The 13963-nt window shown below is 37.2% G+C and overlaps 1 protein-coding gene across 1 annotated transcript in view; it reads right to left on the bottom strand.

Annotated features, from left to right (window-relative positions):
• DNAH12 (dynein axonemal heavy chain 12) overlaps positions 1–13963 on the bottom strand; it is a 232143-nt gene that overhangs the window by 158835 nt on the left and 59345 nt on the right. The window contains exons 17-21 of the mRNA XM_078076858.1: positions 11060–11245; positions 10252–10452; positions 7999–8193; positions 6396–6517; positions 6018–6300 (exon numbers count right to left, since the gene is read on the bottom strand). Of these exons, the coding sequence (XP_077932984.1) occupies positions 6018–6300; positions 6396–6517; positions 7999–8193; positions 10252–10452; positions 11060–11245 (987 nt within the window). The remainder of the gene's footprint in view (positions 1–6017; positions 6301–6395; positions 6518–7998; positions 8194–10251; positions 10453–11059; positions 11246–13963) is intronic.

Genomic DNA, 13963 nt, shown 5'->3' with positions numbered 1-13963 from the left:
TGAGGCAGAGGGTTGGAAACGGTCTCTTCTGCTCTGACTCGCGGAAGAGACGCGGAAAGCCGCCAGGGAAAGGCGCCAGAGAACAAAAGCCCCAAAGACTGAGTCCCACTGAGCCCATTCCCCACCACAGGGGCGCAGGGCAACTCCGCCCAAACAGGGTTGCCTGAGTAACAGCGCGGCAGGCCCCTCCCACAGAAGACAGGCTGGGAAAACGAGAGGCCAGCAACCCTAAGGTCCCAAGAAAACAGGTGCATCTTGCTTGGGTTCTGGTCAATATTTGGACTCTATACATTCCCTCAAACACCCATCAACAGAATGACTAGGAGGAGGAGCCCCCAAAACAGAAAAGACTCAGAGATTATGACTTATGCTGCAGATTTACAAATGGATGCAGATATAACCAAGATGTCAGAGATGGAATTCAGGCTAGCAATTGTGAAGACAATGGCTAGCATGGAGAAATCAATTAATGGCAACATAGAGTCTTTAAGGGCAGAAATAAAAGGTGAATTGGCAGAACTTAAAAATGCTATCAATGAGATCCAATCCAATCTAGATAATCTAACAGCTAGGGTAACTGAGACAGAGGAGAGAGAATAAGCGACCTGGAAGACAATATAATAGATAAAAAGGGAAAAGAGGAGGCCAGGGGAAAACAACTCAAAATCCATGAAAATAGAATCAGAGAAATAAGTGACACCATGAGGCGTTCCAATGTCAGAATAATTGGAATCCCGGAGGGAGTGGAGAGAGAGGACTAGAAGATGTACTTGAGCAAATCGTAGCTGACAACTTCCCTAATCTGGGGAATGAAACAAACATTCGAGTCCTAGAGGCAGAGAGGACCCCTCCCAAGATCAAGGAAAACAGGCCAACACCCCAGCATGTAATATTAAAACTTGCAAATCTTAGAACCAAGGAAACCATCTTAAGGGCAGTTAGGGGGAAGAGATTCCTTACGTACAGAGGGAGGATCATCAGAATAACGTCAGACCTATCCACAGAGACCTGGCAAGCCAGAAGGGCCTAGCAAGACATATTCAGGGTACTAAATGAGAAGAACATGCAGCCAAGAATACTTTATCCGGCAAGGCTTTCATTTAGAATGGATAGAGAGGTGCAGAGCTTCCACGACCAGCAGAAGTTGAAAGAATATGAGACCACTAAGCCGGCCCTGCAAGAAATATTAAGGGGGGTTCTATAAAAGGAGAAAGACCCCAAGAGTGATCTACAACAGAAATTTACAGGGACAATCTATAAAAACAATGTCTTCACAGGCAACATGATGACAATTAATTCATATCTTTCAATAATCACTCTCAACGTGAATGGCCTAAACGCTCCCATAAAACGGCACAGGGTTGCAGAATGGATAAAAAGACAGGACCCATCCATATGCTGCCTACAAGAGACTCATTTTGAACCTAAAGATACATCCAGACTGAAAGTGAAGGGATGGAGATCTATCTTCCATGCCAGCGGACCTCAAAAGAAAGCTGGGGTAGCAATTCTTATATCAGACAAATTAGATTTTAAACTAAAGTCTGTAATAAGAGACACAGAAGGACACTATATCATTCTTAAAGGGTCTATCCAACAAGAAGATCTAACAATTGTAAATATCTATGCCCCCAACATGGGAGCAGCCATCTACATGAGCCAACTGTTAACCAAAATAAAGAGTCATATTGATAACAATACGTTAATTGTAGGAGACCTCAATACTCCACTCTCAGCAATGGACAGATCATCTAAGCAGAAAATCAACAAGGAAACAAGAGCTTTGAATGATACATTGGACCAGATGGACCTCATAGATATTTACAGAACACTCCACCCTAAAACAACAGAATACTCATTCTTCTCGAGCGCACATGGAACTTTCTCTAGAATAGACCATATACTGGGTCACAAATCAGGTCTCAACCAATACCAAAAGACTGAGATTATTCCCTGCATATTCTCAGACCACAATGCTCTAAAACTGGAACTCAATCACAAGAAAAAATTTGGCAGAAATTCAAACACTTGGAAGCTAAAGACCACTCTGCTCAAGAGAATGTTTGGGTCAACCAAGAAATCAAAGAAGAACTTAAACAATTCATGGAAATCAATGAGAATGAAAACACATCGGTCCAAAACCTATGGGATACTGCAAAGGCAGTCCTAAGGGGGAAATACATAGGCATCCAAGCCTCACTCAAAAAAATAGAAAAATCCCAAATTCACCAACTAACTCTACACCTTAAAGAACTAGAGAAAAAGCAACAAACGACGCCTAAGCCACGCATTAGAAGAGAAATAATTAAAATTAGAGCAGAAATGAATGAATTACAAAGCAGAAACACAGTAGATCACATCAATGAAACTAGAAGTTGGTTCTTTGAAAGAATTAATAAGATTGATAAACCACTGGCCAGACTTATCCAAAAGAAAAGAGAAAGGACCCAAATTAATAAAATTATGAATGAAAGGGGAGAGATCACGACTAACACCAAGGAAATAGAAACAATTATTAGAAATTATTATCAACAACTATATGCCAATAAACTGAGCAATCTGGATGAAATGGAGGCCTTCCTGGAAACCTATAAGCTGCCAAGACTGAAACAGGAAGAAATTGACAACCTGAATAGGCCAATAACCAGTAACGAGATTGAAGCAGTGATCAAAAACCTCCCCAAAAAACAAGAGTCCAGGGCCTGATGGATTCCCTGGGGAATTCTACCAAACATTCAAAGAAGAAATAATACCTATTCTACTGAAGCTGTTTCAAAAAATAGAAACAGAAGGAAAACTTCCAAACTCACTCTATGAGGCCAGCATTACCTTCATCCCCAAACCAGGCAAAGACCCCATCAAAAAGGAGAATTTCAGACCGATATCCCTGATGAATATGGATTCCAAAATTCTCAACAAAATCCTAGCTAATAGGATCCAACAATATATTAAAAGCATCATCCACCACGACCAAGTGGGATTTATCCCTGGGATGCAAGGGTGGTTCAACATTCGCAAATCAATCAATGTGATAGAACAGATTAATAAGAGGAGGGAGAAGAACCATATGGTCCTCTCAATTGATGCAGAAAAAGCATTTGACAAAATACAACATCCTTTCCTGATTAAAACTCTCCAGAGTATAGGGATAGAGGGAACATTCCTCAAGCTCATAAAATCCATCTATGAAAAACCCACAGCGAATATCATCCTCAATGGGGAAAAGCTGAGAGCCTTTCCCTTAAGATCAGGGACACGTCAAGAGTGCCCACTCTCACCACTGTTGTTCAACATAGTACTAGAAGTCCTAGCAACAGCAATCAGACAACAAAAAGAAATAAAAGGTATTCAAATTGGCAAAGAAGAAGTCAAACTCTCTCTTTTCGCAGATGACATGATACTTTATGTGGAAAGCCCAAAAGACTCCACCCCCAAATTTCTAGAACTCATCCAGCAATTCAGTAATGTGGCAGGATACAAAATCAATGCACAGAAATCAGTTGCTTTCTTATACACTAACAACGCAACTGTAGAAAGAGAAATTAAAGAAACGATTCCATTTACAATAGCACCAAAAACCATAAGATACCTCAGAATAAACCTAACCAAAGAGGTAAAGGATCTATACTCTAGGAACTACAAAACACTCATGAAAGAAATTGAAGAAGACACAAAAAGATGGAAAAATATTCCATGCTCATGGATCAGAAGAATAAACATTGTTAAAATGTCTATGCTACCCAGAGCAATCTCTACCTTCAATGCCATCCCGATCAAAATTCCAATGACATTTTTCAAAGTGCTGGAACAAACAATCCTAAAATTTGTATGGAATCAGAAAAGACCCCGAATCGCCAAGGAGATGTTGAAAAAGAAAAACAAAGCTGGGGGCATCACGTTGCCCGATTTCAAGCTATACTACAAAGCTGTGATCACCAAGACAGCATGGTACTGGCACAAAAACAGACATACAGACCAATGGAACAGAATAGAGAACCCAGATATGGACCCTCAACTGTATGGTCAAATAATCTTTGACAAAGCAGGAAAAAACATGCAATGGAAAAAAGACAGTCTCTTCAATAAATGGTGCTGGGAAAATTGGACAGCCACATGCAGAAGAATGAAACTCGACCATTCTCTAACACCATTCACAAAGATAAACTCAAAGTGGGTGAAAGACCTCAATGTGAGACAGGAATCCATCAAAATCCTAGAGGAGAACATAGGCAGTAACCTCTTTGACATCGGCCACAGCAACTTCTTTCAAGATACATCTCCAAAAGCTAGTGAAACAAAAGCAAAAATGAACTTTGGGACTTCATCAAGATAAAAAGCCTCTGCACAGCAAAGGAAACAGTCAACAAAACAAAGAGGCAACCCACAGAATGGGAGAAGATATTTGCAAATGACACTACAGACAAAGGGCTGGTATCTAAGATCTATAAAGAACTTCTCAAACTCAACACCCGAAAAACAAATAATCAAGTCAAAAAGTGGGCAGAAGAGATGAACAGACACTTCTCTGAAGAAGACATACAAATGGCTAACAGACACATGAAAAAATGTTCATCATCATTAGCCATCAGGGAAATCCATATCAAAACCACACTGAGATACCACCTTACACCAGTTAGAATGGCAAAAATGGACAGGGAAAGAAACAATAAATGTTGGAGAGGTTGTGGAGAAAGGGGAACCCTCTTACACTGTTGGTGGGAATGCAAGTTGGTACAGCCACTTTGGAAAACAGTGTGGGGGTGCCTCAAAAATTTAAAAATAGAGCTACCCTATGACCCAGCAATTGCACTACTGGGTATTTACCCCAAAGACACAGATGTAGTGAAAAGAAGGACCATATGCACCCCAATGTTCATAGCAGCAATGTCTGCAATAGCCAAACTGTGGAAAGAGCGGAGATGCCCTTCAACAGATGAATGGATAAAGAAGATGTGGTCCATATATACAATGGAATATTACTCAGCCATCAGAAAGGATGAATACCCAACTTTTACATCGACATGGATAGGACTAGAGGAGATTATGCTAAGTGAAATAAGTCAAGCAGAGAAAGTCAATTATCATATGGTTTCACTTATTTGTGGAACATAAGGAATAACATGGAGGACATTAGGAGAAGGAAGGGAAAAATGGGCGGGGGGAATTGGAGGGAGAGATGAAACATGAGAGACTATGGACCTGAGAAACAAACAGGGTTTTAGAGGGGAGGGGGAGGGGGGATTGGTTAGCCCGGTGATGGGTATTAAGGAGGGCACATACTGCATGGAGCACTGGGTGTTATACGAAAACAATGGATCATGGATCACTACATCAAAAACTAATGATGTATTGTATGGTGACTAACATAACATAATAAAATTTAAAAAAATAAATGCCTTTTTTTTTTAACTATATAACTGTTCCTTTGTGGTTCTAAAGACAAAAATACATTGAATTTTATTATTCAAGATTAAGTTAACTGGATTAGCATAAGCAAGGTACATGTAGTACTTAGGTGTTACATTTCTTTCAAATATTATATACCCTCTTTTAATGTTTGTTCATCTCATTTTGAGTTTCTAAGTAATTGTTTAGGTGTGAACAGCAGGAGATCATGCATTTAACACCCCTGTCTGAGGTTCTTTCTGATCCCAGGGGCTGTACACAAAATACCTAGATGCTCTTCCATTTGCTCTTTATCTTGTTAATTCCTACTTTGGGTCTCACTTTCAATTTCACTTCCTGTAAGAGCCTATCACTAGAAAGCCCCCCCCACCCCATCCTAACTCATCTATACCTTATTCTCATAATACCTTTTGTCCTTTATAGCTCTTAATCACATATTATCAGTTCTTACTAACATTATCATCTTAATGTTAGAAACAAAGAGTAAAAAATAATAAATGGTTTAAAATAGTAAGAACTGTAAATGTTAATTTACCAGCACAAATTCAAAACCTCCTAAAAAGAAAGCACTTGTGGAACATAGGGTGTACATTAAATCTTAGGAAACACACCAGCCTGGCTGCCGCGATCACATCACGAATACTCCGGAGCATTAAATCTTCCACTTGAATGAGCCACTTTTCCACGGCACCTCGCGCTGCAGACGTGGAAATAAGGGCAATCAGCTGCACTCGCTCGCCTTCAGAGCTATACATGGCCTTAATATCCAAATTAGGAAGGAATTCCAACTTAGCAATGCCCTCGAAGCATTTTTTTAAATGAGGCTGAACTCTAAGTGGGTCTTTGGTCTCTGACAAAATCTCTAACATTTCATCATTAGATAAGAAGAAAAAACTAGAGAAAAACATGAAAATACAAATGCTTTAGTTATCCTTCATCACGTATCAGAAAATGCTTTAAGTTATAGCACAATTAATTATCCATCATACCGAGGGAAGAAAAGTCGTTTTTTTTCAAGATATGCATTAAGCCCTTTCATAATTTTCTCCAAAAGTTCGTTGCAGTTCTGCAATTTTTCCAATAAACCTGCTAAAGAAGCAGCAGCAAGAACCTAAAAAATACACATTTGTTCAGGTCAGCACTTATATACCAGATATAACTATAAGTCCTAAACATTTGTCTATAGTATATGTCAAAAATGTTGAAATGTCAAAAGGCTGATGAAAATTGTTACAAAATTTTTTGTCATGTAAAACTATTATAATTCAATAAATCAAAAATATTCTTATCCAAGGATGCAAGTTACAAATGAGAAGTTATAACTGTCATGCACATTTTCATTTCTACTATATTCTTCTGAATGATGTGGGAAAAGTCCTTTTGGTTGGTGTGTGATTTAATTTTTACATTTACAGCTGTCAACTGTAAACAATCTACAGTATGCGTTGGTGAACTACATCCCATGGGCTAAATCCAACTTGCTGCTAGTGTCTTTTTTTTTCTCCAGCTTTATAAGGTACAATTGAAAAAAAAAAATTGTATATATTTAACGTGTACAACTTGATGTTTTGATATAGGAATGCACTCTGCTGCTGGTTTTTGTATGACCTGTGAGCTAAGAATTATTTTTATACTTTTAAAAGGATGAAAAAATGAAAAGAAAAATCATATTTCATGGTACATGAAAATGTCACTGTCCAGAAAGTTTTATTGTAGCGCAGACACATCCGTGCACTTACATACTGTCTCTAGCTGCTTTCTCCCTACTACAGTGGCAGACTTGTGTAGTTGCAAAAAGCCTGTATGTCCCACAAAGTCTAAAATATTTACCACCTGGTCCTCTGCAGAAAAAAGCTGCTGACTTCTGACCTACAAGAAATCATGTTTCACAAAGGTTCTGAGATTACTGTGTAAGGAGGCAAAATCCTTGGAATGCATCCATTTCAGCGTACTGTTGACTCCCAGTAAGTCCAACATGGCTAATTTTCATCCAGCATTGGAAGAAATTGTTATTTCTTAAGTTGAATGCCAGATAAAAAAGTGGATGTATATCTATGGACTATGCGTACTATGTGTATGAAAAATACATAGTCTGTCTTTCAACATGAGAATCACACTCAACAAGGTGCTATACTCACTAGGGGAGACACATAGCAAGTGAGGCCAACTGCAGATTCTTTGTTCCATTGCTCCCAAGCATATAGTCATTGAGTAGAATGTCAGGTCAATCACCTATACTCATTCTCTCTTTCTCTTTCTCTCTCCCCACCCCCCTCCCCCCTCCATCTTATTTTATTTTACAGTTTATTTTACAAGAGAAGCATAGCAGTGAGTGTCTATCGCAGTCAAATGCGTTAAATGTGCATTTGAGGCGGTTGCACTATTAGAGTTATAAGTAGTGTATTGTATGAATTGAAATGTAAAGTTATTTTAATGCTTGGCGCTTTCTTCTGTTTTTCTGAACTTTCCAGTTTGTCTACAGAGAGCAGGTTTTGTTTCTGTAATCAGAAAAAAAAAAAGAGCCAGATGCTTTCTTTAATAACCACAATGAAAGGTTCCCTTTATTTGTAAGAGACAAAACAAATGCTTCACCTTTGGATCTTTTGCACAGAACTTCATGATATCTCTCCAATGTCTGTCTACTGTCTGAAACTGACGCCCTTCTTCTGGCATCTGGTGCATGATATCCTCAGAACAAAATATGGGCTCCAGGTACAGCCAGTGAGATTGTACTTTTAACCATTCATCAATCGTTTCTTGTATTCGAATCAAGCGGTCTTCCCAGGCCTTAATGAAAAGCACACTGTACTAAATTCCAGTTATTTTTTTTAAAGATTTTATTTATTTATTAGAGAGAGAGAGAGAAAGCACAAGCAGGGAGAGCAGCAGACTCCCCACTGAGCAAGGAGTCCGATGCGGGACTCGATCCCAGGACTCTGGGATCATGACCTGAGCCGAAGGCAGATGTTTAACTGACTGAGCCACCCAGGCGTCCCCTAAATTCCAGTTATTAAAGAAAAAAACATAAATTACACCAAGGAGGGACACCTGGGTGGTGGCTCAGTCGGTTAAGCATCTGCCTTCAGCTCATGATCCTGAGATCCTGGGATGGAGTCCCGAGTGGGGCTCCTTGCTCAGCGGGGAGTCTGCTTCTCCCTCTGCCTGCCGCTCTCCCTGCTTGTGCTCTCTCTCTCCAACAAATAAATAAATAAAATCTTTAAAAAAAATTACAGCAAGGGATATTTATTTAAAATTTACTGTTATTTTTAAATCAAGGCAAAACAGCTCAAGGTCATTTGTGGGTATCGCATCGACTTAGAAAAACTCTAGAAGTCCCAAGTTTTCCTAAGTCATTGAAACTCACTATAGGAAATGACTAGTTATTTAGACCAATTTCTTAATCTTTAGGGAACCATTCCAAGCCTGAAAAGCATCCAGAAATATCTTGCTGTACACCAGTGGTTATCAACCTAGGGGCTATTTTGCTCTCCACCCCAGGGGACATTTGACAATGTCTGGAGACATTTTCATTTGTCACAACCGAGAGGTGAGGGTGCTACTAATATTTCGTGAGTAGAGGCCAGGAACACCACTAAACTTCCTAACATGTACAAAACAGCCCCCACAACAAAGAATTATTGAGCTCAAAATGTCATTAGTACCAGGTTGAGAAATCCTACTCTACATCAACACAACTTGGAGGGGGCAGGGGAGGGACAAGCAAACAAGTCTCTTTAGTCTCATAGGTTTCCTAGAACTCACAAGACATTTCACTAGCTGAAGACCATTATACAATCTCTTTGGTTCTTAAATATGTGGCCTAAGATCCTGTGTGTCAAGAAATTAGGCCTCCTATTTTTATTGTTTTAAAAGCTGTTAGAGCTTTAAAATTTTTTCTTGTAAACTCTCCCTTGTTAGATAAGAAATTTCTACAAAAGACATAATATCTTATCAGGAGAAGTAGACCAGCCTGATTCATGGGAAAATGTGTAGCATTATGTCCTTTTGGAAGACAACACTCTGTCTTCTCCAAATATTGAGAGCCAAGGTCTTCCATGAAAGCACTATTTATGTTCAAATGAAAACCAGACTACCTTGGTTTGAATCCCAGTTCTGTCATTTATTACCTGGGTGAATGTGGGTAAATTACCTATCTTCCAATGCCTTGGTTTCCTTATCTCTGAGTACAGATAACATTGCCCATCTTGAACATCTGTTATGGGGGTTAGATGGTTTAATAAATGTAAAGCCCCTAGAGCAGGGGCTGTAAATATCAAGGGAAGCATCCATTTGTTGTCTGTCTTTTCCCCCATTTTATATAGCCCCCATTTAGAACTTTGATACTAGCCATGAAGCTATTAATTATAATTTGTTTTCTGTATTTACCCATATCAACTATAAGAATATGAAATAATCTAAGTCTCAAATATCATTTGTTTTGATATCAAGTGGACCATAATTCATTAATTATTCTAAAAGACCCTCAAGCTGGTTGTTTACAAATATAGCTAAAATATGGTATGTAGAACTTCATTACAAGTTACAAGAATATAGCATGAAACAGGGTCTAGGCTGCCTAAAGTTAGAATCAATAATACCAACTGTTTTCCTTCCAAGTCTATCACTGTCATTGGGGAAGTTTTTTTTAATAAAACAAATCTGCTCTTTTCAAAATTACTAGAGTTAATGTCTCAGATCTGTTCTATATGGTTCCACACTAATTTTAAATATCTGTGCCTGTATGTCACCAAAGCTATCCAACAAACTGACTTATTTCCACAAGACTATATATGTAGTAAGATTACAATTTTTATAAATGACCAGAAGCTATCATATTTGGCATACCTTGATCTCTTTTTCAAATGGTTTGATGAAAGGTGAGCCTCTCATTGTCTGAGTTTTTATAATTTGATCATCAAGGAGAGTCTGAATCTCATCTACTGAAGAAAGAATAGAGACTCCAGTATCACGATATGGACTTATATGAAAAGCAATATCATCCCAGGTTCCCATCATTGTATGCAGGGCTTTCTCTAATGAAAATTCCTAAAAGGGAGAAAAGGAGAAAGAAGGGGCTGGTGAAGAAAGGTCTTATTTATTGTATCGACTTTCCCTGGTGAATCCAGTAAGCATTGGATGCATTACACAGTCATTTTCTTAGCATAAGACACTGTAACTCTCTTTAAGTTAAAAAGGTTTCTCAAACAATTTAAAAATTCCTAAGAATAATAGTGTAGTTTAAAAAAAAATTCACTTGCTAGGAAAACTACTACTGTCAGTATTAAAATAGACACTAGAATAAAATACCTGCTGAACTTTCTGTGAAGTAGCCTTTCTACAAGCTACAGTCTGAAGATACTTTCTGTATATTTCAAGAACCCTAGAAGGTCATACTTACTCTGCTAGAATACACACACATCACATGACACACACACATGAAGAAGTCAAAGGAGCCATTTTTAGTTTGGATTTACTACAAAGAAGTCGTATAAAAGTACACACGTTGTGGGGGGAGAAAAGAGTGGTCTCCTATTGTGTTCCTCCATCTCCTCCCACTACTATCCAGTACTATATACTCAACCCCCCAAAAAACTGTGATCATTTGATTAACAAACTCATCAAATAAAGTATTTCAGTTGATCTTCATATTTACCTTGCTTGCACCTGCACTTATCACTTCAAATTTTTCCAAGTATGGTGTAAGGTTTAATTTTAAAATTTTTCTCAGTGTAGTTCCAGAATCTGGAGTCAAGTCATAGCCTACAATTTCTGATATCTGCTTCCAGTGACGAGTTCTCATTCCTGGATTACACAGGATGGAGACAGTAGGGATATAATCCTAATGGTGAAAATATAAACCATAATGAGTCACTCTTTTGACTGCCACGCACACATAGATTTTATAGATGAAGCCTCAATGGTGTAAAGATTACAGTTCTTGAAATTATTTGACATATTTGATGAGTCCAGTCAAAATCCCAATTAGAGTTTAGAGGAGAAGAGAAACTAACAAAATGATTCCAAAGTTCACCTGCACAAATAAACATTTAGAAATAGCCCAGAAAATTTTAAGAGCAAAAAAGAAAGGGGTAAATATTCTATATGATATTAAACTATATGATAAGACTATGCTAATTAAAACTGTGGTATTATTATAGAAACACAAAGTTGTTGTATATATTATATGTAGAAACATATAACATAACATAATATATAGTTACAAATACACACACATACATACATAACATAAATGGGGGAAAGGATTGCACCAAAATGCCAAAATGTAACTTCTGTTTGGAAGTGAAAATTAACTACCAAATGAAAATACTCAGTTCATCATTCTTGATATTGACATTAGAACATTTTCTTTATTTTTTTAAAGTTTTTTTCATTATTATGTTCAGTTAGCCAAAATATAGTACATCATTAGTTTTTGATGTAGTGTTCAATGATTCATTAATTGCATATAACACCCAGTGCTCAACACAACACGTGCCTTCCTTAATTTTCTTTAAAATCAAGAACAAGATAAGCACACCTATTATTACCACTTCTAATGAACACTGTATTGAGTGTCCCAGCCAGTGAAGTAATATAAACAAATAAAAGATTGGGGAATAGAAATTTAAAAAACAAAACTACCCAAAGAAAACCAAAACATGAATTCAAAAAGATATATGCACGCTATGTTTACTGCAGTATTATTTATAATACCCAAGACATGGAAGCAACCTAAGTGTCCATCAATAGATGAATGGAAGAGGATGTGGTATATATACAATGGAATATTACTCAGCCACAAAAAAAGAATGAGATGAAGGCACCTGGGTGGCTCAGTCAGTTAAGCCTCCAACTCTTGATTTTGGCTCAGGTCATGATCTCAGGGTTGTGAGATAGAGCCCCAAGGGACACTTTGCACTGGGCATGGAGCATGCCTAGGGTTCTCTCTCTCTTCCTCTCCCTCTGCCCCTCCCCCCCCACATGCACGTATGCATGCTCTCTAAAAAAAAAAGAATGAGATCATACCATTTGCAAAATGGATGGACCTAGGGGGTATAATGGAGGAAAAAACTGACATTGTTCACAGATTATTGTCTATGTACAATGACTAGATATTAAATTAATATAAAGAAAATTAAAAGAATTACTATATATAAGCCACAGATAGCATAATTAACAAAAAGACCAATTTATGGTAGCAACAATAAAATAAAGTACCTAGGGATAAATTTTGTTTAATTTTTTAAAGTTTATTAATATCTTTTTTAGTAATCTCTACACCTAACTTGGGGCTCAAACCCAAACCCTAAGATCAAGAGTCACATGTTCTTCCAACTGAGCCAGCCAGGTGCCCATACCTAGGGATAAATTAAGTGAAAGCTGTGCAAAGCTATTTTGGAGAAACCATATAACTTTATTAAAAGATGTTAAAGAAAATCTAAATACCATGCACTGGTAGATTCATTATCATATAACTGACAAAGGATTATTACCCAGAATATATTATAAAAAATTTCATAAATTAACAATAAAAACAACAGAAACAACCACTGAAACAAAAATGACAAAAGAGTCAAAGGGCCTAAATAGGCATTTCACAGAAGAAGAAATATGAAATGTAAGTACTTTGAGGGATCTTTGTTCATAAGACCATAAGTAGGAAAATCAATGAATTAGGTAAGTAAGCAATAATATATAGGAGTGAAAATGAAGGACTACAGTCATTCCCAAGACATGGATGAGTTTTAGAAACATAAGGCTGAGTGAAAAAAAATCAAGTCACGTAAGACTAAAAATGGATGATATATTTTTATAAATTGTTACATACAAATACGAACAAACAAAAAAAGAATTACAAACAATTTATGACACACTTATCTTCAAGGGGGACTAAGGGGCTTAAAATAGGGAAGGATTACATAGAGAGAAGCAAGAGTATTGATAATTTTTTAATTTTAAAGAATAGGTAAGAGTTCATGCATGTTCATTTTCTTCATAGCTTACATGTATGTTACATATAGTCTTCAAGTATTCGATAATAAAAATGTGTTAACAGAGAGAGATAGAAAAAGAACACTTATCTCTTCCTGTTCCCAATCCAATTCAAAGCCCAACAAAATCATATTTATACTTCTGGTCACCTCCTTAGTAAAGCCTTATCTGTTTTCCAAATGACAAAATTAATTGCTCTATGCCCTTTTCTTTCAGAGGATACTGCTATCTTCTACCTATGAATTTCTTCATTCTGCCTTTTATTACCAGTTGTTTACAGACATTTCTCTTGCTACATTGTGTTCTGAGGGGCAAAAGTCAATTTGTGTGACCTGGACAAAAAAATATTGAACTAGAAGACTCTAATGTCAATATCCAAGCCACTAATTACGTGAAAAATTTTCTTAAAAAGACATTTAGATTGGAAAGAAAAACATAAAACTCTCTCTATTTACAGGTTACATGATCTCATATATAGAAAATTCTAAGGAATTCAATTATTTTTTAATATTTTTTAAGTAATCTATACACCCAACATGGGGCTCAAACCCTGATATCAAGAGTT

This window comes from Halichoerus grypus, chromosome 1 (genome assembly GCF_964656455.1).
Source record: "Halichoerus grypus chromosome 1, mHalGry1.hap1.1, whole genome shotgun sequence".
Taxonomy (NCBI): Eukaryota; Metazoa; Chordata; class Mammalia; order Carnivora; family Phocidae; genus Halichoerus; species Halichoerus grypus.
The sequence above is the reverse complement of the archived record's forward strand: the minus strand, read 5'-3'. Positions and strand labels throughout refer to the sequence as shown.